Source organism: Xenopus laevis, chromosome 5L, assembly GCF_017654675.1.
Source record: "Xenopus laevis strain J_2021 chromosome 5L, Xenopus_laevis_v10.1, whole genome shotgun sequence".
NCBI lineage: Eukaryota > Metazoa > Chordata > Amphibia > Anura > Pipidae > Xenopus > Xenopus laevis.
Genome location: NC_054379.1, coordinates 18244774 through 18268928, shown reverse-complemented (window position 1 = coordinate 18268928; position 24155 = coordinate 18244774). Strand labels below are relative to the sequence as shown.

The following is a 24155-nucleotide window of genomic DNA, read 5'->3' as shown; positions in this document are numbered from 1 at the left end:
AGAATCTAGTTCAAAAAGAAGTGGAATTAGGTTATTGAAGTGTTTTTATTAACTCAGCGGTCTTGTTCCTGAGAGCACAGGCAGCACAAAGTATCCATTCCCTTTATCAAGCTATAGTGCTATAAAATCGAGAGACCGTTAAATACGATTACTAGTTATGTCACATAAGTCAGTCACTGTGACCCATACTGGCTGCCATAACAGATTGATTGTATGTATATATTTTTATTAATATAGCTCTAATTATGGATGTAGCACTGTACAGCAGAACAGGAATGGGACCTGTTATCCAGAATGCTCGTGACCTGGGGGTTTCCGGATAATGGATCTTTATACTTTAAGCCTACTAGAAAATCATTGAAACAAATAAATAAATCCAATAGGCTGGCTTTACTTTCAATAAGGATTCATTATATCTTAGTTTGAATCAAGTACAGGTACAAGGTACTGTTTTATTATTACAGATAAAAAGTAAATTGTTTTTAAGAATTTGGATTATTTGATTAAAATGGAGTCTATGGGAGATGGCCTTCCCGTAATTTGGAGCTTTCTGGATAATGGATTTCCTGATAACGGATCTTATACCTGTACCATAAATTGATAGAACAAACAGGGGTCAATAAATTAATAAATACAAATAAATAGAAAGTTAAATTAAAGATGATAGGTGCTAAGTGTTAAAAGAGACAAAAAGATGAAGGCCCTGCCCCATATTACAATCTAAGAGCAATTAAGCCTATCATATTCATTCTGTATTATACACTAAATAAAAAAGAATCTCAGGCTTGTAACAGCAAAAAAGGCAAATGTATAACAATCAGTTCAAAAAAAGTTCCATTTATTTTGCTCAAAGAAGGATATTTAGGTTAAATTCTTAGATTTTGTCTACTGGTTTTGTCTTTCAGAGCAAATCATGGCGGAAGATCAAAAACGTGATTCAATGGTCACCAATTGTCATGTCCTTCAAGAAGAAGTACCCATGGATACAGCTTGCAGGGCATGCAGGTAAAGAGTTTAGTACTAATGGGTCTTTCATGAGATGCGCTATAGCTCCACTACTCTAAGCTTCTATTAATCTCAATATTTGCTAAAGGGTGTATTCTCTTAACATATTAAACCCATTGTAGTGAAAAAAGTCCATGCCACTGGCTCTTAAAGCGGTTGATCACCTTTGAGTTAACTTTTAGTATGATGTAGAGAATGGTATTCTGAGATAATTTGCAGTTGGCTTTCATTTTATATTTTATAATTAACATAGTAATCATGCACTAATTGGAATAAAGGCCCCCATACACAGGCCGATAAAAGCTGCCGACAGACCGAGCCGGCAGCTTATTGGCCCGTGTGTGGGGCCATCCGACGGGCTTCCCTGATCAATATCTGGCAGAAAGTCGATCGGGCAGGTTAAAAAATCCCATTGCAGAGGACCCGCGATCCGACCACCTGTATGGGATCCATTAAGATCCGATCGTTGCGCCCTAGGGCCCACGATTGGATCGGCCTGATATTGCCCACTTCAATGTGGGCATATCGGGGAGAGATCTGCTCATTTGGCGACATCACCAAATGAGTGGATCTCTACATCTATGGCCACCTTAAAAGGCTTGAATATGATTAGGAGAGGATCTGAAAAGAAAGATGAGTAATCAAATGTAGCAGGAACATTAACAGTGGCGTAACTACCAGGGGTGCAAAGGGTGCAATCGTACCTGGGCCCACACCCCCTTGGGGCCCACAGGAGCCATGATAACAGTTATTGTGGGAGGCTGGGCAGGGGAGATTTTGCAGCATGCATACCAACAGCACAATTCATAGGGGGTAGCGCCTGATGGGGTCCCGGGTGCCCATCCTGAACCAGGGCCCGCTGACAAGTAGTTACGCCACTGAACATTAAGGGGCAGATTCACTAAGGGTCGAATTTCGAAGTAAAAAATACTTCGAAATTCGACCTTCGAATTGAAATCCTTCGACTTCGAATATCGAAGTCGAAGGATTTAGTGCTAAACGTTCGTTCGATCGATCGAAGGATTTTTCGTTCGATCGAACGATTAAATCCTTCGAATCGAACGATTCGAAGGATTTTAATCCAACGATCGAAGGAAAATCCTTCGATCAAAAAAAGTTTAGCAAGCCTATGGGGACCTTCCCCATAGGCTAACATTGACTTCAGTAGGTTTTATCTGCCGAAGTAGGGGGTCGAAGTTTTTTTTAAAGGGAAAGTACTTCGACTATCGAATGGTCGAATAGTCGAACGATTTTTACTTCGAATCGTTCGAATCGAAGTCGAAGGTCGTAGTCGAAGGTCGAAGTAGCCCATTCGATGGTCGAAGTACCCAAAAAATACTTCGAAATTCTAAGTATTTTTCATTCGAATCCTTCACTCGAGCTAAGTGAATCGGCCCCTAAATGTGTAGCATTTGTTTTTTAGATGGTGTCAGTGACCCCTATTTAAAAGCTGGAAAAAGTTGGATATTCTCTAAAAGTCAGAAGAAGAAGGCAAATAATTAAAAATGAAGACCAATTGAAAACTTGACTATTAACATACTAAAAATTAACTTAAAGGTGATTAAACCTATTAAAATGATACCTCTGTTCATAAACTAATGGCAGAAAGTGATTTCCAGTACATCACACCGTTGACTTTATTTAAAAACACTTTTTGCCTGTAGCTCTGTCTTTTTTCTGTTCTCCAAACTGTCTGTCTGTATAGGCTGTGCTGTTAGCTGTGTTTAAATACAATTTTTGTTCTCTCTGTTGCTGCTTAGCTGTGACCTAGTGGAGGCTTTGCTATGTTCATATAGCTATACATATCCATTGTATACAGGCAATGGTGTGCTAAGCGTTGTTAGTAACGGAGTATTGGAATTTGATTGGCTCACAGGTAGTTTTAAGGCGGCAGCCAACGGGAAGATCCTTAAGAAACACTGTGACTGTGAGCAGCGTTGCCTCAGTCAGCTGATGAATGATGTTCTAAAGCCCTATGTTCCGGCCTATCATGGCGATGTGCTGAAAGATGGGGAGAGGTACAATCAAATGGATGATCTGCTCTGCGAATTCGACAGCCCTTGCATTATGGATTGCAAGATGGGTGTCAGGTGAGTTATGACGTCATACTTCATAAGCTAAAGGTATAATGTTATCTTTTCAGACAAGGAAATGCTGGATTGCTTGAGGGAAGCATGTTCAGAGGGTAATTAAGGGCTGCTTTGTGCAGTGCTGAGAATCATTCTCTACTATCACTATCACCTACAGTTGTTCCCAGCTTACAGTAATATTTTAAGTGTAATGTGAAGTGTCAGCTACTTTGGTCTAACTGCTTAGCACCTTCATAAGCACTATATGCGTATTTAGCCTTCAGACTGGGCCCCTTAGCTCATAACAAGGTTACAGATACTGTATATAGGAAACATTGGGGTAACAGTCACCCTGCTATAGTTCCAGGGGTACCCAGGGCACAAATAAGCTCTCATCCCAAATCTCACCCTAACTGTCCTTCAGGCTGGGCCGCCTTAGTTCATAACAAGGTTACAGATATATAGAAACATTGGGGTAACAGTCACCCTGCTATAGTACCAGGGGTACCCAGGGCAAAAATAAGCTCTCACCCCAAATCTCACCCTAATTGGCCTTCAGGCTGGGCCCCCCTAGCTCATAACAAGGTTATAGATATATAGAAACATTGGGGTAACAGTCACCCTACTATAGTTCCAAAGGTAACTATAAGTTACCTCAAATATCAATATTATTGTCCTTCAGACTTGGCCCCCATAAAGGTTAACCCCCTGCTTATAAGGAAATTTGTGCAACAGATAATGCCTAAAAATTGAGGATTTTGAGGCACTTTCGTTAAACTGATGGTGGGAAGCTGAAAGACATTTTCTGACCCTCAAAATCTGCAGGAGACATCAAGCTGCCAGTGTGTAGAAGTTAGAGATCTGCAGGCCCGGCAGCAGTTGCTGATTATGAGTTGCCATTTAGTGAGTCTGTCAGTATCCTCTTCCTGTTTGCTCAAGGGAAACACTTCCTTATTTAGACTATTTACGTAGACCCCCATTGTTGTGCTCTACAGTTCATCACTATACCATGTTTTTTCCATTGTCAACAGCCTTTTAGATCCTTTATATCCATAATAGACCCACACCCTGTCCTTCCTTCAGTGCTGTCTATTGAACAGTATACATAGCAAATAATAACACGAGCTGCCAACTGTCCCTTAAATGGGTTTCCCTGGAATAATTTCAGGATTTAAAACCTACATTGCATTGATACCTTGTTCCTAAAGTAGAATTTGCCTTTAAAAACACCCATGGGTTTGCAGAGAGTGAAGGGCTGCAAAGAATTGGCAGGGAATGTTAGAGGAATCATAGGAAAATATTAGATGCTGTAACATTTCATGGCTCTCTCTAGCCCATAGGGTTAAGCAGGAACTCTGTTTAGGGTTGCCACCTGGCCGGTATTTTACCGGCCTGGCCGGTAAAAATGATGGTTGATCCCACTGTTATTAATAGGGTAAAAAGATAAATATATAGGCCGGTATTTTTTTCCAGAAAAGTTGGGAACCCCTCTGTGCCATATCTGCTAAATCCCACATATAGACCTGAGTTTATTTCCATGTCTTGAGAGCATCGTAATTACATGCAAATGGCACAGAATTGTTCTGTTTGTGTAGGATTTACATCATCAATGAAACACATACAGAGTGTCAAATCACATTAACCCTATTCCTGCAGGACAGATCGAGTGGCTCTGAAATGCTCAAACATCAGAATGGAGTTAAGAGCCTTTGGGAAGGGGCTGTGGCATAGCAGGTATAGTAGGGAGAGATGGTGCCTATAGTAACAGTGGGATGATAGTCTCTGGGAAGGGAGTGTGACTGTGGGATAGCAGGTATAGTAGGGAGAGATGGTGTCTATAGTAACTGTGGGATAATAGTCTCTGGGAAGGGAGTGTGACTGTGGGATAGCAGGTATAGTAGGGAGAGATGGTGCCTATAGTAACAGTGGGATAATAGTCTCTGGGAAGGGAGTGTGACTGTGGGATAGCAGGTATAGTAGGGAGAGATGTTGTCTATAGTAACAGTGGGATAATAGTCTCTGGGAAGGGAGTGTGACTGTGGGATAGCAGGTATAGTAGGGAGAGATGATGCCTATAGTAACAGTGGATAATAGTCTCTGGGAAGGGAGTGTGACTGTGGGATAGCAGGTATAGTAGGGAGAGATGGTGCCTATAGTAACAGTGGGATAATAGTCTCTGGGAAGGGAGTGTGACTGTGGGATAGCAGGTATAGTAGGAAGAGATGGCGCCTATAGTAACAGTTGGATAATAGTCTCTGGGAAGGGACTGTGACTGTGGGATAGCAGGTATAGTAGGGAGAGATGGTGCCTATAGTAACAGTGGATAATAGTCTCTGGGAAGGGACTGTGACTGTGGGATAGCAGGTATAGTAGGGAGAGATGGTGCCTATAGTAACAGTGGATAATAGTCTCTGGGAAGGGAGTGTGACTGTGGGATAGCAGGTATAGTAGGAAGAGATGGCGCCTATAGTAACAGTTGGATAATAGTCTCTGGGAAGGGACTGTGACTGTGGGATAGCAGGTATAGTAGGGAGAGATAGTGTCTATAGTAACAGTGGATAATAGTCTCTGGGAAGGGAGTGTAACTGAGGGATAGCAGGTATAGTAGGGAGAGATGGTGCCTATAGTAACAGTGGATAATAGTCTCTGGGAAGGGAGTGTGACTGTGGGATAGCAGGTATAGTAAGGAGAGATGATAACCAAAGGCAGCTCTGCCTCTCATTTCGTGCAGAGCTATAGAACACACTGTGAGGGTGGGATGCGTGGGTTTGCATTTGATATGCATGTTTGCTCTGTAGGTTGATTGCAATCCAGAAGCAATGGAAAATCACTCAAACCTTCTCCCTTATCTTTGCTATGAGGACATTAGCTTGCTCTGTTTAGTGCATTAAATCTGTAATCTCTGCTAGAGGGGACAAACATTGTTGATGGAAATATATGACCTGTTCTTTTAGTAACTCTTATACATTTACCAATGTTGTTGCACCTCATTGTGAAAGCAGCCCTGCCTGTGCTCAGTTGTAGTAGTGCATTTTCAGCGGGCAGCAGGCAGCTGCTGGTACACAGTAGACACTAGGAATGTTGAGTTTAAGATACAGGGCTTAATCACCTAATGGGAAGATTGAATGTTGACATCCCACTCCAGGGTAAAAGGAGAAGGAAAGCTTCTGAAGCACTTTATTGCCAATAGATTAGCGACAATAGTGCAAGCTAGTAAACAGCTCTAGAAACTCTCTGTTTGTTTAGGATAGCAGCTGCCATGTTAGCTAGGTGTGACATCACTTCCTTCTTGAGTCTCTCCCTGCTCACTCATAGCTCTGGGCTCAGATTACAGCAGGGAGGGGAGGAGGGAGGGGGACAGGGAGAGAGGAGCAAACTGAGCATGCTCAAGTCCTAGCCCTGGAGGTTTAAGATGAAAACAGTAAGTCTGATACAGAAGCCTATGAGTACACAATAGAAGGAAAGAAATGCTGTGTTTCTTTTGACAGAGGAGGGTTTAATGGTGTATCTATATAGACCTTTCTGATAAAGCTTACTTAATTTTAGCCTTTACTTCTCCTTTAAGGTACACCATGTGGCAAAGCAGATATTTTTACCCTATCTGGCCACTGACATACTGGACTAAATCAGGATGAACTGAATGTATGGCCCTAGGGTCAACGATCAGCTCATAATGGAAGACTCCTTCGTTGTATCAATGCACCAATATGGTTCTCCCCTACTGGATATTTTTTTCTCCTGCCTGATTAGGAAGGCCCCATACATGGGTCGAGGGACAGCTTTTATAAGCCTGTGGATGACCTTTACAGCCCCAGGGGTTAATCTTTAATTTTGTAGGGCTAAAATTGTTCTTTGTCCATTTTCCCTATTCCCAGGACTTATTTAGAGGAAGAGCTGATGAAAGCCAGGAAGAAGCCCAGCCTGAGGAAGGATATGTATCTCAAAATGATTGAGGTAGACCCGCAAGCCCCGACAGAGGAGGAGAACCAGCAACGTGCCGTCACCAAGCCCCGTTACATGACATGGAGAGAGACCATCAGTTCCACGTCTACTCTTGGCTTCCGTATTGAAGGCATCAAGGTGCAACTTTATTTTATTACATAGCAGCCTGCAGAATACTTCTTTATGAGCCACTAACTAGGATTGTAGAAGATGCTGTTTGATTTGTTTCCATTTTTAAAGGGAGGAAGTATTATTTTGCCCCTCTGATTCCCTACTCATAGGGGGTTATTTAATAAAGTCCGAATGCCAATTTTTTTTACTATAAAATCCGAATTTTTATTGGGAAAAAACTAAAATTTTTCAAGATTATCATACCCCGAGGATGGAAAAAGTCAGAATCTGAAAATCCGGGATGCACCGAATCCAGGATTTGGTTCGGATTCAGGCTTTTTAAGCAGGATTCGGATTCCCCCAAATCCTTCTGCCTGGCCTAACCGAATTAGGGACAAGGAGGGAAATCAAGGAAGTAAAAAATGTTTTCCCACCCCTAATTTGCATATGCAAATAATATTTGGATCCGGTTCGGCATTCGGCCGAATCTTTCACAAAGGATTCGGGGGTTCCTCTGAATCCAAAACAGTGGATTCAGTGCATCCCTACCTATAAGTCAATGGGAGAACTCCATAGCCTATTTTGAAGTTTCAGTGGACTGCACTGGAATTAGCCAGAAAATCCAACTATTTCGGGCTTTTCGGGCAAAAATCCCGAAAAAACTCTGGCTTTTCGGAAAAAAAAGCGAGAAAAAATCAAGCAATTCCTCATACGATTCGGATTTTCGCTCACTTTATTCCTGTTTGTCCCAGATCTGATTAAATTGTGCTTTTTTAATAATAATTAAGGTGCAATTGTGGATTCTAGTTTGGTCGGACTTTTTACTTGATAAATATGCCCCCCATGTCCACTGGATGCAGCTGGCTTACACCTAACTACCAGGTGCCTGTGAGGAAGGATACTCTATGTATAGAACAATTGCCTTATTATTGCTAACCAGCAGGATGTTCATGGATTTCCTAGTTTTCTTTTCTAATGTTAGAAGCCTTGTAAATTAGATCCGACACAAGCGGTCAAGCAGCAGTAAAAATCTCCTGTGGGAGAAGGAAATGATGGAACATGAGTCTTCCACATACATTACTTGCCTTTAATGACAATATCATTGTTCTTTACAGTACAATAAGACTTTATAGGATACTGTGTGTACAAAACACTTCTTAAAGGAACAGTAATGAAAATATAATGTGCTATTCTCCTGCACTGGTACAACTGGTGTGTTTGCTTTAGAAACACTACTATAGTTTATATAAACAAGCTGCTCAGTAGCCGTGGGGCCGCCATTCAAAGCATAGGATACATAGCAGATACAGGATGCTCTCTGTAGAATCCCATTGTATTCGAATACAGAGCTTATCTGTTATCTGCTAAATAGCCTGTGCCTTTTCTCTTTTTTTAGCTTGAATAACTGCCCCCATAGATGCACAATAGCCTGTTTACATATATTATAGTTGTCTTCCTAAAGCAAATGCATAACTGTTACCAATGAATAGCAATTGTACATAATATTTTAATTTCTTTAAAACGCTTTTATTTTTTGGTGTGTCTATTCCTTTAATAAATTGCTCATCAGAGTACTTTTCTCTGCTCACAGACTTAATTTTGATGGTTTACATTCCATTTGAATGTGCAGGTATGGGATCCGTTATCCGGAAACCTGTTATCCAGAAAGATTCGAATTACGGAAAGCCCGTCTCCCATAGACTCCATTATAACCAAATAATCCAAATTTTTAAAAATGATTTCCTTTTTCTCTATAGTAATAAAACTGAAGCTTGTACTTGATCCCAACTAAGATATAATTAATCCTTATAGGAAGCAAAACCAGCCTATTTGGGTTTATTTAATGCTTATATGATTTTCTAGTAGTCTTAAAAGGATACTGTCATGGGAAAAAATTTTTTTTTTCAAAATGAATCAGTTAATAGTGCTGCTCCAGCAGTATTCTACACTAAAATCCATTTCTCAAAAGAACAAAAAGATTTTATTATATTCAATTTTGAAATCTGACATGGGGCTAGACATATTGTCAATTTCCCAGCTGCCCCAAGTCATGTGACTTGTGCTCTGATAAACTTCAATCACTCTTTGCTGCTGTACTGCAAGTTGGAGTGATATCACCCCCTCCCCTTTTCCACCCAGCAGCCAAACAAAAGAACAATGGGAAGGTAAACAGGTAGCAGCTCCCTAACACAAGATAACAGCTGCCTGGTAGATCTAAGAACAACACTCAATAGTAAAAACCCATGTCTCACTGAGACACATTCAGTTACATTGAGAAGGAAAAACAGCAGCCTGCCAGAAAGCATTTCTCTCCTAAAGTGCAGGCACAAGTCACATGACTGGGGGCAGCTGGGAAATTGACAAAATGTCTAGCCCCATGTCAGATTTTAAAATTGAATATAAAAAAATCTGTTTGCTCTTTTGAGAAATGGATTTCAGTGCAGAATTCTGCTGGAGCAGCACTATTAACTGATGCGTTTTGGAAAAAAAAATTTTTCCCATGACAGTTAAGGTTTGAAGATCTAAATTACGGAAAGACCCGTTATCTGGAAAGACTCAGGTCCAGAACATTCTGGATAATAGATACCATACCTGAATTATTAATTTATACATATGGGGAGGATCTGCCATATTGTTTCCTTTAGACAGTAAAGTATGGGGGTATCATGCACAGGACATGCCTATAATATGCAGTAAAAAAGGGAAGATAAATCTGATTAACAACGTGGCCTCACTGATGTAATTTAGTTTAGTCATTTCAGTCTGGTTAAACACAGCTCCTATGTCCCCTTCAGACAAGCCCAATATTGATTCTTGGCCTCTGGTGCCCCCATGTTAGAGGGATTACAATGTGACACTCAGTGGGGGGCAGTTACGCCAGCAGCAGCCGTCTACGTGTCTAGCAGAGAACAGGAATGGACCCACCATAACATTGTACCTCATCTTTCCATTAACAGAATCTTTTACTCAGCAAATCCCTAGGGTCTGGCAAAGGGCCCAACGTGTACGTAATTCCTACAAACCGTCTCTGTGCCCCATGCCGACAGTTAGACAGAGTGGCATTTAAAAAGAAAAAAAAAGTCTCCTGCCTGAACTGAAATTTTAAATAAATTACATTTAGGGGCATATTTATCAAGGGTCGAATTTCCAATTGAAAAAACTTCGAAATTCGAATTCAAAAAGACGAACCAAAAGTAAGTCATAGTTTTTTTTGGTCGAATAGGTCCGTATTAAATTGTATGAATCGAAGTAATAGCGCGTCCGATCGAATTTGATTAGAAGTTTTCCCCCAAAAAAACTTAGATTTTTCAAAGTCCACCAATTGACTCCAAATAGATTCTAGGAGGTCCCCCATAGGTTAAAGCAGCAATTCGGCAGGTTTTTGATGGCGAATGGTTGAAGTCGAATTTTTAAACAGACAGTACATGATAAATTTCGATATTCGAATTTTTCTCAAATTCAAATCAAATTTGGACTATTCCCTAGTCGAAGTACACAAAAAATAGCTTGAAATTCGAAAATTTGAAAATTCACCTCGACCTTTGATAAATCTGCCGCTTAGAATCACATTTATTAAAGGTCGAATTTCGAATTCATGGGAGTTTTTTGAAACTCCCCTAAATTCCCATAAATTCGAAATTTTATTAATAAAATAGTTGGTTTTTTTTTTAACTCGTACGAATTTAAACGACCTGAAAACTTGAATCGAATTCAATTCAATCGAATTTGAATTATAAAAAAAACTTGAATGTCAGGAAGGCTACAAACATCAGCAAATTGATCCCTGGACCTCTCCCATTGACTTATACAGTAATTTGGCAGGTTTTAGGTGGTGAATAGTTGAATTTGAGTTCTTAAAGGGCCAGAGTATGATAAATCTCAAAATTCGAATTAAAACTCGAATCAAGTTTGAATAATTTACAATGCAAATTTGAGAGTTTTGACCATAAAAAAATGTAATTTGAATTCTAATTCAAATTTTCAATTAGACCCTTAATAAATGTGCCCTTTACTGTATTCCTTGTTTGTAACTTGCCCTGCAGCAGTGGTGACTTATCTAATACAGGGCATATGTGAAATCCACATGCTACATAAACACTAACTGGCATAGGCCTCAGACTGCACTGGTTTCTAAGCACCCATGCAAAATGCAGTTAACAATACACATCTTTTTAGAGTTTTAGGACAACTAAACCCTAAAAATATATATCTAAAAATGCCATATTTTATATACTGAACTTATTGCACCAGCCTAAAGTTTCAGTCAATAGCAGCAATGATCCAGGACTTCAAACTTGTCACAGGGGGTCACCATCTTGGAAAGTGTCTGTGACACTCACATGCTCAGTGGGCTCTGATTGGCTGTTGAGAAGCTAAGCTTAGGGCTCGTCACTAATTATCCAGCAGAAAATGAGGTTGGTCTGAAATATAAACTGATGCTACAGGGCTGATTATTAAATTCTGATGCTAATTGCACTGGTTTCTGTGCTGCCATGTAGTAATTATCTGTATTAATTACTAATCAGCCTTATATTATGACATTTCTATTCTATATGTACTGTATATTGTGAGTGGGTCCCTAAGCTCAGTAAGTGACAGCAGCACAGAGCAGGTGCAGTGAATGAGCAGAAAAGAAGACGGGAGCTACTGGGGCATCTTTGGAGACACAGATCTTTACTGCTAAAGGGCTTGGGCTGGTACTCAAAACATAATGTACTCCATTTCTAGCTACTTCTTTAGTTAGGCTTTAGTTCTCCTTTAAAAATCTAACCCAAACAGCATGTGTGATTCTGTATTGGCTCCTTCAGCCTTTGCAAGCGCTGCAGTAGCATCCAGGGATTTGTAGTTCTGCTACCGCTCTAGCGCTGAGGGTTGGCTTTACTTGTGCAGCATTATAGGCAGCTGGCAGAGGAACCGGACACATTGGTTTCACAATTAGGGTGATGCTCGATTGCCTGAACAGGAAGCGAATTACACCACAAACCCACGCTGACCTTTACAATGTGATGCCATATTATTAAAGGCACTCACAGTCTGGGGCAGGTTTAGGACTACGGGGCCCACCAGCTGCAGAGGGGCCCCTGGGGAAAAAAATAAACATAACATGCAAAAGACATAAATTGTGTAATAATTTTAGATATTCTCAGTATAGACATCAGGGGAAAATGTTTGGAGGAACCAGCATGCATTGCAAACCCATCCCTCCTACCTCTGCAACTGCCATCTGTTTGTGTCTCTGCCCACTCACGCCGAGGTAAAGTAGGATCAGCTAGGGAGGGGGTTTTTCCTTCAGTTTAGAGGAAGAGGAGCCTGTGATGTGGTCCCCACTGTCACTCAGGCCCCCCTGAAACCAAACTTCCCAACTGTCCTGCTTTTAGAGGGACAGTTCCTCTTTTGACAGCTCAACCTGCAATCCCTCGTTTGTACTGGAAAGTTACGATTTTCTCTGCACTGAACAGGCAGAAAAAGAAACACTGTTTCTAACTTAATTGGCTTTTGGCAGAGAGCCCAGAACAGCCACAGCTGCAGATAAGACACTTTTGTAACAATTTTGAGATAAGCAAATAAGTAATTGTAACAATTTAAGATAACAGGTCCCTTGGGAAAAGTTAGACTCACAGCTTAAAGGGCAATTCACCTTCATTAGCAAAACTGTAATAACTGGGGAAAAAAACACAGAAATATGTTAAAATTTTCATAACCTGCCAAATTTTGTAAAATAAACATGGTAAGTAGGGGGTGTGGTCAAAAAATTGCCGCACTGTGCGTGGAAACTTTTTTGTCCCTCTTTTTATTTCCAAAATGTTGGGAGAAATGTGAAACTGTGGGGTTTCCTTCCTCTATAGCAGGGATTCCCAACCTTTTGAAGCCGTGAACAACATTCAGAAGTAAAAGGAGTTGGGGAGCAACACTAGCATGAAAAATGTTCTTGGGTTGCCAAATAAGTGCTGTGATTGGCCATTTGGTAGCCCCTATGTGGACTGTCAACCTACATTGAGACTCTGTTGGGCAGTACACCTGGTTTTTAAACAACCAAAACTTGCCTCCAAGTCTGGAATTCAAAAATAAGCACCTGCTTTGAGGCCACTGGGAGCAACATCCAAGGGGTTGGAGAGCAACATGTTACTCACGAGCTACTGGTTGGGGATCACTGCTCTATAGTTACACCAATGGTGTGCAACCTGCAGTCCTCCAGCTGCTGCTAAACTGCAACCAGGGTCCTTTTGTTCAGTATGAGAACAAGAATGGGACCTGTTATCCAGAATGCTCTTGGACCTGGGGTTTTCCATATAATGGATCTTTCTGTAATTTGGATCTTCATACCTTACGTCTGCTAAAAATCATGTAAACATTAAATAAACTCAATAGGCTGGTTTTGCTTCCAATAAGAATGAATTATATTATACTGTATTTGGGATTAAGTACAAGTTACTGTTTTATTATTACAGAGAAAAAGGAAATAATTTTCAAAAATTTAGATTTGGATAAAATGGAGTCTATGGGAGACAGCCTTTCTGTAATTCAGGGCTTTCTTGATAACAGATCCCACACCTGTATTTCTTCCTATATATGCCTGTTATATATGGATGAAAATATTATTCTGTAAGTGTTAAAAATAAGCCTTTATTCATATACGGGTATGGCACCTGTTATCCAGAATCCGGCGACCTAGTACTGCCGGATTCCGGTGCCGGAATTTATAGACTTCCGCCACTTTTGTGACGTCACTGCAGGGCGGGCATGGGTCTATAAATAAAGGGGAGCAGCGGGCCCAGGTCGGATGCGGGTAAGGAGCAGGCGGGGTAGGGTCGGGCGGGGGTCGAGAAATTCTCGACCCGCACATGACTATTTCCCAGCCATGCAGAACTCAAGCAGCTTTGTTTATGATGATCCCTAAGCAGCCCAGACCACACTGAGCATGTGCACAGTCTTAGTCTTGCAAAGATGTTTAACAAAGTTACCAGATGGTGACCCCCAGTAGCCAACTTTGAAAGCATAAATTATTTGTTTGATTAGGCTTGTGGTGCAGTAAGTTCATGTTTTTATTTAGTATACAAAATACAGCATTTCTAGCCTTATTCTACTTTAGACTTTCCATGCCCTTTAAGTCTACTACGAATCCCATACCTGTACACTAAGGGGCATATTTATCAAGGGTCGAATTTCGAATTGAAAAAAACTTCAAAATTCGAATTCAAAAAGACCAACCGAAATTAAGTTGAAGTTTATTTTTTGGTCAAATAGGTCTGTTTTTGATAGAATAGTACGAATCGAAGGAATAGCGCATTCGATCGAATTCGATTCAAAGTTCCCCCCCCCCCCAAAAAACTTCGATTTTTCACCAATTCACTCCAAATAGGTTCTAGGAGGTCCCCCATAGGATAAAACAGCCATTCGGCAGGTTTTAGATGGGGAATGGTCAAAGTCAAATTTTTACAGAGACAGTACATGATAAATTTCGATATTGGAATTTTCACATTTTTTTCAAAATCCAATCGAATTTGGAGTATTCCCTAGTTGAAGTACACAAAAAATATCTCGAAATTCAAATTTTTTTCATTTGAAAATTCACCTCGACCTTTGATAAACCTGCCCCTAAAAGTACAACTTAATCTGGCCATAGACGCAAAGATCCGAATCGAGGATTCATACGATTTTCGGACTGTGTGTGGAGAGTCGCAACATTTTTCGTCCGCCTGAGATCAGTCGTTTGGTCGATCGGACAGGTTAAAAGATTTCTGTCGGCTGCCGATAATAACTCTGCATGTATTGCCGATCATACGATTTTCAGAGGGAGACTGTCACCAGTTTTGGTCGGACATAACTTTCGTACGATTGCTGTCAGGGGCAGAACATCGGCTGATCTGTTCTTTTGTACTTTATTTGATCTGAATGGTTAGTGGCAGGTCGGGAGATGGGGAAGTCCGATCGTTCGAGGATTCGTACGATCGGATCTTTGCGTCTATGGCCAACTTTAATCCCAAGGCTATTCTAGTAGCTCTTCCAGCATAGATATGTCGCTTATCTACCAATATCTAGTATAAAATAGCACAGATTTGGCTTCTACCATTTCATTTTATATGACCCCCCCATTTCCTGTTTTTCTTTTGCAGAATGAGGATGGAACAGTGAACAGAGACTTTAAAAAGACCAAAACGCGAGAGCAAGTGATGGAGGCATTCCGAGGTTTTACTAAAGGAAACCAAAAGATTTTGGTAAGTGCTGGCATCACACTATGTGGATATTGTATAGTACTAGGGATGAACCAAATCCAGGATTCAGTCTTTTGCAACAGGATTCAGATTTGGCCCAATCCTCCTCGCGCCTGACCGAACCTAATCCAAAACCTAGCGCCTGGCCGAACTGAATCTGAATCCTAATTTACATATGCAAATTAGGATGGGAAGGAAATCATGTAACTTTTTGTCACAAAACAAGGAAGTAAGAATTTTTTCCCTTTTTTCCCTTCCTGTCCCTAATTTGTATACGCATATTAGGATTTGCTTCTGTATTTGGACAAATCTTTCATGAAGGATTCCTGGATTCGGCCGAACCCCAAATAGTGAATTTGGTGCATCCCTATAAAGTAACATATATTTATGACCATAATAACACTGGGTGAGTTTCCTGCTGCATTTAATGAGCTTGCTCAGTTTGAACCCCCAGTTTGGTCCCAGTTTTGTCATTCTCTCAATTGTGAGCACTCTTGGTCACGTCTACTAAGGAACGTATCCAAGGTGTTGCACTTTGTCCTACTCACTTCTGTGCTGCAAGTGGTGTGTAGGGCTGTCCTTCTGCAAATCCAAAACGACCATAAGAAAAAACACCCATTGACTATAATGCATTTGGAGAAAAAAGTCGCCATAAGAAAAGACGCCCATTGACTTTAATGCATTAGGACAAAAAAAGTCTCCATAAGAAAAAGCACCCATTCACTTTAATGCATTTGGAGAAAAAAGTCATCATAAGAAAAGACGCCCATTGACTTAAAATGCATTGGGACAAAAAAGTCGCCATAAGAAAAACTTTAAGGGTCAGGGCACACAGACAGATTCGGGGAGATTAGTCACCCAGCTACAAATCTCCTATTCTTCGGGTCAACTAATCTCCCCAAACTGACTCCCCTGCCTTCCCGTCGGCTACAATGTAAATCGCTGGCGGGATGGCACTCGGAGTGGAATCTTCAGGCGACTTCAGAAAATGAATCAGCCAGCGGGAAGGCAGTTTGGGGAGATTATTTGCCCTGAAGAAGAGGAGCTTTGTCGCCGCGTGACTAATCTCCCTGTTTGCCCTGACCAAATGCATTATGACGAAAAAGTCGCCATAAGAAAAAATGCCCATTGACTTTAATGCATTTGGAGCAAGAAAAATTGTCACACGTGTACATTTTTCACAGTTTCGCAAATTTTGTGATGAAACAGGACAAATTCGCTCATCATTAGTAATGAATGTGTTTTTCGGAAAAAGAAATCACGTTTGGGTGGAGTTTTCCTTTAGGTAGAAGTAGACTTAGCCTGTTCCTATCAATTTGGCTCTGTGACTCCCAATCTGTTCCTCTCTTGCTGATTGGCAGGATTATTTACACTGACAGACTGTTCCACTGCCGCTTTACTTATTTATCTCACTGTCAGGGCATTTGTACATATCCCCCCACCTGGTGCTGTGCCCGTGGGTCTGTTATTAGGCAGACAATACAGTGTATGGCAGATGGGCTGCATGCTGGCTGATTACTTTTATAGTTCTAGCTGGAGAATCACCAGGAATCATGACCACGGCATTTTTTGTAGCACAGAATCAATACACAGAGCCTTAATTCAGTCCAATTCAGCCTGGGCTACTTTATTTGAAGCCATTAAAACAGACAGCATAAACACAAGGTTTCAGCACGTGAAATGTAATAAAACTTATCACAGTCCAGCACTTACTGATTCAGCTCAGTTTCTTCAGTGTCTGATGCATACCTCCCAACTGTCCCGTTTTTAGAGGGACAGTCCCTCTTTTGACAGCTCAACCTGCAGTCCCTCATATGTACTGGAAAGCCCCGTTTTTCTCTGCGCTGAACAGCCAGAAAAAGCAACAACGTTTCTTAACTTAATTGGCTTTTGGCAGAGAGCCCAGAACAGCTACAACAGAAGATAAGATACATTTGTAACAATTCAAATGTATCTAGATAAGCAAATAAGTAATTGTAACAGTATCAGATAACAGGTCCCTTGGGAAAAGTTAGACTCAGCTTAAAGGGCAATTTCACCTTCCATTAGAAAAACTGTAATAACTGGAAAAAAAACACAGAAATATGTTCACACTTTTATAACCTGCCAAATTTTTTAAAGTGAACAAGCTAATTAGGGGGTGTGGCCTCAAAAAATGGGCATGGTCAAAAAAATTAACCTTTTTTTGTCCCTCTTTTTGTTTCCAAAATGTTGGGAGGTATGGTGTGCAAAAGCAATGGCCCCCGGCTTGTAGTTTCAGTAGGCAAATCTGTATTTGTATCTCTGTGTCACTTCCAGCTTGAGTTCACAGCAGCTCTCAGCCCCTCACACACACTAAAATTAAACACCTGACTCATTTATGGGTATGTTGCTAACACCACACCCAGGTCAGTCTGGAATGAAATGGAAGGCCGCCCAGATTCTTTCCTCCATTCCAGCCCTGGATACCCTCAAAAAGAATAACAATGCACTTTCTTAACTGCAATATACTTCATCCGGGGCCCTTAACCCCAGAACTGACCTGCATTTTCCTTTTACCATATCACAATATATATATATATATATATGTGTGACACACAACTGTATATGTTTCTTTCTTTTCAGAAGTTGTACCTAGAGCGCCTGGAGGACATGCGTGCCATGCTGGAGAAGTCTCCTTTCTTTGAGACCCACGAGGTAAGAAGGGATAAACTATATTATTTAACATAAGATCCTGGTACTGATGATCCTGCATCTTATAAGAATAATGGGCTCAGAGACCCATAAATCTGATTATTGAAGGATCGATGTGCAACCATACCCTGCTGTCCCGTTGTACTGTGATTAGTACAGGAGAATAAATACCTGAGCCAGCATAATGTTATGGTATCTCTCTAAACTCGCTATGAGCAAATTTACAGTACTGTTCCTGCTGAATTGGGCTTATTACAGGGAACAACTATGCTGCTATAGTTAGAGCAAACTTAAGCTGCGCCTACACATTACAGTCCCAAATGGGACCGATCTGATTGTTTGTTCCAGGGGTCAGTGATCAAATCATAAGAGAGGTCTATACAGGCTTGTTGGGAGAGGACCCCATCAATGTGCAGATTTGGTCTTCGTCTGACAGGGTTTTCAAACCTTCCCAAAATATATCCAGAGGCTGTCGAGATGGGTCAATACATGGGTAGAAAAGCTGCCAACTCAGTTTTAAGAGATTGTTCCTGCTTAATTATGCTGCCATGGATTTATGGTATATCGCTGTACAGGCAATGAGCAAACTTAGGGGCTGCTCCTGCTGAATTGTGCATAGTACAGGGGAATACCTATGCTGCCATAGTTTTATGGGATCTCTCTATGCTGTATAGCTATTTGGTACCTCTCTGTACAGGCTATAAGCTTCTTGCTAAAAGAATACCTTCCCATCCCCCACATCAGGTTAGAGTCGGGTTATCAACAACTTCCTTTATTAGGGTATAGGTTAAAAATGCTGCCTGCATTGCTGTTTCAAAACTTACACAGCCCCTTTCGTAGACCAGTTAGACGTGGGCACCTTATTAAAGATGGTTGTAGGCAACCTTTAGCCACTGTTGGCTCTTATAAAGAGGGACAGTACAGAAGGGCTGTGTAAGGATGTGGGACAGTAGCAGCTTGTATATGACTGAACCTGTTTGCTGAGCCAGAAGCAAAGCAAATAGAATACAGTATTTAGTCATCATCTCTAGATGCCATTGGAAAGTTAATAGATACAGTTTACTGGCCCTTTATGGTATCCCTTGAATAAACATGATGTTTATATGTTTCAGTAGTGGCTACAAAGCTGAAACAGTAAGTGTGTGTGTTTATGTGTGTGCTTACTATGTGCCCACTCCACACGACCTTACTATGTGCTGCTTCTGCCTCCAGTCTTTCCATGTTATACACTTACACCTGTGTACGGGGCGGGCGCAGGTCTGTAATACAGAGATGTGCTGGGTTAGAGTTGGGTGCAGGTGGTGAAGGAGCAGGAAGGTGGCCATAGACGCAATGATCTTTCCCCGATAGGATCTGTGCGTCTATGGCCAGCTTTAGAGTCAGGTGCGGGTCATCTGTTTGTTTGCCAGCACATTAGTGAGTGTGTGTGAAAGCCCCGCTTTCCATTATATAAAGGTCCCGCCTCCTCACCCGGAGATAGTCATGAGGTCATAATGCAAAGCACAGGTACTCGTGGGGGACCAGAGGAGGGTTGTGGCTGGGCACCTGTCAGCTCAGGGTAAAGGGCAAGGGATTTTAGTCAGCGGGGTGTTCCTAACAAATTGCCACCCTCAAGGAGTCAGCAATTTTGTATAGGCCCCTCAGGCAAAAATATTCCAACCCTCCATAAAATCACCCTAGATTACAGTTTATTTTGCCCTCCACTTGCTCAGAAGTAGTGCAGACTAGAGCCAGCTGACAGCACAGGTGCAGAAAAGAGGGAGGGTGTCATGTCCAGACTGCGAAAATAAGACCTGGCATTTTAAGTGCACTATAATGCACTCCCATAGCATTTGCCACAGCTTCCAAATGCCAGTATGGACCTGAAAGGTGTGGATAGCATGGGCACAGGTAGGTTGAAATGTGCAAGTAGGAGGTAAGGTGGAAGGCTTAATGGGATACTGTCATGAGAAAACATGTTTTTTTTCAAAAGCATCAGTTAATAGTGCTTCTCCAGCTTAATTCTGCACTGAAATCCTTTTCTCAAAAGAGAAAACAGATTTTTTTACATTTAATTTTGAAATCTGAAATGGGGCTAGACATATTGTCAGTTTCCCAGGTGCCCCCAGTCATTTGACTTGTGCTTTGATAAATGTCAGTCACAGAACAATGGGAAGGTAACCAGATAATAGTTCCCTAACACAAGACAGCTGCTTGGTAGATCTAACAACACTCAATAGTAAAAGCAAGGTCCCACTGAGACACATTCAGTTACATTGAGTAGGAGAAACAACAGCCTGCCAGAAAGCAGTTCCATCCTAAAGTGCTGGCTCTTTCTGAAAGCACATGACCAGGCAAAATGACCTGATATGCACCTACACACCAATATTACAACTAAAAAAATACACTTGTTGGTTCAGGAATGAAATTTTATATTGTAGCGTGAATTATTTGCAGTGTAAATAGGGTTGCCACCCGGCCGGTATTTTACTGGCCTAGCCAGTTGCCGGTAATTTGTAATATCCTTTAAAAAAAGCCCTCGGCCTGCCCCCATTTGCGCAGAACTTACCTTTTTTTGTACTGTTCTTCACATCACTGCGATGTTGCTCCGCCCCTTTTTGCAGCACGCTATGTAGCCCCACCCCTTTTGTGTCATGGCCAGCCTCCTTTTTGTACCCGCCCCCCACTGGCCGGTTATTTTTTTTCACTAAAGCTGGCAACCCTAAGTGTAAACAGTGTAATTTAGAAATAAAATGGACATCATAAAAATCATGACAGAATCCCTTTAACCTACATGGTCTAGGATCCTGTTTTACTTTGGACATTTGTGCCCACAAGGTCTGCTGTATAGAGGTTATGGAACTTTTACTTCCCCTTTAAATGCTGCAGGCTTCACCTATTTGATATGTGCATGAGTGTGGCCTGGGGCTCAAAGGAATCATTACTAGAAGGGGGATTTCATTTTGTCTGTGCCATGAAACTTTGGCCGTGCAATGTTCTACTCTGCCATGCCCCTACCCTGGGGGGTCCGGGATCTTTGAGCGCTGCCAGTGATGTGACTTCTGAGGAATGCTGTGAGCTCACTGTCTTAATATGCAGGAGGGAAGCTCAAACAGGATGCCCTGCAGCTCCGCACGCTGCCTTTCTGCTCATAGAAAAATCCAGCCTCTATTTATAGGCTCAACGATTATTTACTTTATCATGAGTAATGGCCTCTGCACTTGCACACGTGGGAATCTGCCCCCCAACTTCCTCAAGGACACTCGCCCCCGTACATGGGTTATATAATGAGGTCAGCACTATCCACACACATACCATAACTAGGAATAATAATAGATCCCATTTTATGTCACTTATACAGCTGGGAGACCGGGCCTTTGAAATCAGCTTTTTGCAACAGCCACAACCCACAGTGCAAAACAGTGTAAATGTTTGACCTTCATCAACATCTGCAGCTTTTTTAAATAGCAATGAGAGAATGAATGTTTCCCAGGTTGGGCCCTTCTCAGCTTGGTACCCTGGGCCCAGTTCTCTTAAAGGAGAAGGAAAGGCTAAAACTAAGTAAGCTTTATCCGAAAGGTCTATATAAATACACTAGTAACCCCTCAAAGTAATGCTGCTCTGAGTCTTCTGTCAAAAGAAACACCACATTTCTTTCCTTCTATTGTATACACATGGGCTTCTGTATCAAACTTCCTGTTTTCAGCTTAAACCTCCAGGGCTAGGGCTTGAGCATGCTCAGTTTGCTCCTCTCTCCCACTCCCTCTCCCCTTTGCTCCTCCCCTCCCTGCAGTAATCTGAGCCCAGAGCTATGAGTGAGCAGGGAGAGACTGAGGCAGGAAGTGATGTCACACCAAGCTAATATAGCAGCTGCTATCCTAAACAAACAGAGAGATTCTAGAGCTGTTTATGATAAAGCATTCTGCAGAATAAATAAAGTGTTATAGCTTGCACAATTGTGGCTAATCTATTGGCAATAAATTGCCTTGCTGCTTTCCTTTCCTTTAAAGACACACGTTCTAAGCAGCTTGTGGCCTCCAGTCAAGGCACAAAAGGTGTCATTATCCATTTGTAAACTCTCCTTTATGTCTGGAGTCATAACAAGTGTTCACAGTATTTGTGCCAAGGATAATAGCTCCAGGACTCAGCCTTCACCATTACCCAAGTTCTATAATCCTATTTCCCTGTTATTTATTTAGTTCTGTTATTTTCTGTCTCACCCTTTGTCTGTTTCTATGTTTTAAATGTCTTGTGGTTTCATTTGCTCTGCACCAGCTAAGTATCCTTATCTCTTCTGCTGTCACCAACAAATTAATAATCAGCTCCTTTACGCCACAATACCGCAATGCGCTTTTAATATAAAGGGAAACTTTCTGTAATGCCATGTTTGGTGTTACTCTATAGGACTCTGAGGGGCTCTGTGACCATATAAAGACACAAGGCTCCAGGCTGAGTTATAAAGGGAACACTGAGTATCACTCATGTATTATAAGGGATAATGTACCCCCTACTGTAAATGATAAGGATATTAGAAGTCCCTGATGGGTTCTGTCACCATAAGTTACCAATAAGGTCTGACTCTGACAAGCTAGCTGATAGGACAGAGCCGTAATGACTGCCTTTGTGTTGTAGGTGATTGGAAGCTCCTTGCTGTTTATCCATGATAAGAAGGAGAACGCCAAGGTGTGGATGATTGACTTTGGTAAAACCACTCCACTGCCAGAGGGGGAAGTCCTAACCCATCGGAACTCCTGGGTGGAAGGGAACCGAGAGGACGGTTACCTGGGGGGTCTGGATAATTTGATATACATCCTAACGGAGATGGTGAGAGATGGAGAGAAAGAAGAAGACAAAGAAGAAGAAAAAGAAACACATTAAAGGCACCATCCCTGGGAATGATACTCTAGGAAAGCACTACAACTCACTTTCTGGACCGCACCTCTTTATCCCCTTATGGGAGGGACTGGATGTACCACTCCTCCAGCAGCTGCAGGGGAGGCCAGAAAACAGACTAAGCTATTTTAAAAAAAATCTGTGCTTTTTAGATTTTGTACATAGTTTCTTACCAGAACAAAAAAAAAGACAATGCTTATTTTTAATATATATCTATATATTCTGGTGTTTCTTATTAGAGGGGTTGGAAGTTTATAACCATGGCTGATCTTATTTTAACCCAACTGACCTATTTAGTTTATACATTCATAATTTTAATTCGATTTTATTTCTAGGGATTGATAAGACTAACAGTGCAAGGGCCAGATCTGAATGAAGCGGGGTACAAGCCTCTGTCCCAGGTCCTTTATATAGTGGGGCCCTGTGGAAGAGAAAGAAGGGTGGAGGAAAGATCATGGTCACATCATATATTTACTCCATGTGCAGGAGGGATAATAGTCTCTGGGAAGGGAGTGTGACTGTGGGATAGCAGGTATAGTAGGGAGAGATGGTGCCTATAGTAACATTGGGATAATAGTCTCTGGGAAGGGCGAGTGACTGTGGGATAGCAGGTATAGTAGGGAGAGATGGTGCCTATAGTAACAGTGGGATAATAGTCTCTGGGAAGGGAGTGTGACTGTGGGATAGCAGGTATAGTAGGGAGAGATGGTGTCTATAGTAACAGTGGATAATAGTCTCTGGGAAGGGAGTGTGACTGTGGGATAGCAGGTATAGTAGGGAGAGATGGTGCCTATAGTAACAGTGGATAATAGTCTCTGGGAAGGGAGTGTGACTGTGGGATAGCAGGTATAGTAGGGAGAGATGGTGTCTATAGTAACTGTGGGATAATAGTCTCTGGGAAGGGAGTGTGACTGTGGGATAGCAGGTATAGTAGGGAGAGATGTGCCTATAGTAACAGTGGGATAATAGTCTCTGGGAAGGGAGTGTGACTGTGGGATAGCAGGTATAGTAGGGAGAGATGGTGCCTATAGTAACAGTGGATAATAGTCTCTGGGAAGGGAGTGTGACTGTGGGATAGCAGGTATAGTAGGGAGAGATGGTATCTATAGTAACAGTGGAGAATAGTCTCTGGGAGGGGACTGGTTCTGTGGGATAGCAGGTATAACAGTTCTACAGACCCCCCTGTACCTAAAATCCATGACATAGAATAGCCATATTCAAAAGAAACTACTCGTATTACTAAGCAGATGGAAATACATAGTGATGTTTT

General features: G+C 41.6%; 1 protein-coding gene across 1 annotated transcript in view; it reads left to right on the top strand.

Moving 5' to 3' along the window:
- LOC108716491 (inositol-trisphosphate 3-kinase B) overlaps window positions 1-23063 on the top strand; it is a 68193-nt gene extending 45130 nt beyond the window's left edge. The window contains exons 3-8 of the mRNA XM_018262666.2: window positions 906-1005; window positions 2882-3095; window positions 6950-7154; window positions 15242-15343; window positions 17945-18016; window positions 22625-23063. Of these exons, the coding sequence (XP_018118155.1) occupies window positions 906-1005; window positions 2882-3095; window positions 6950-7154; window positions 15242-15343; window positions 17945-18016; window positions 22625-22870 (939 nt within the window). The 3' untranslated portion in view covers window positions 22871-23063. The remainder of the gene's footprint in view (window positions 1-905; window positions 1006-2881; window positions 3096-6949; window positions 7155-15241; window positions 15344-17944; window positions 18017-22624) is intronic.
- Window positions 23064-24155: the final 1092 nt, after the last annotated feature.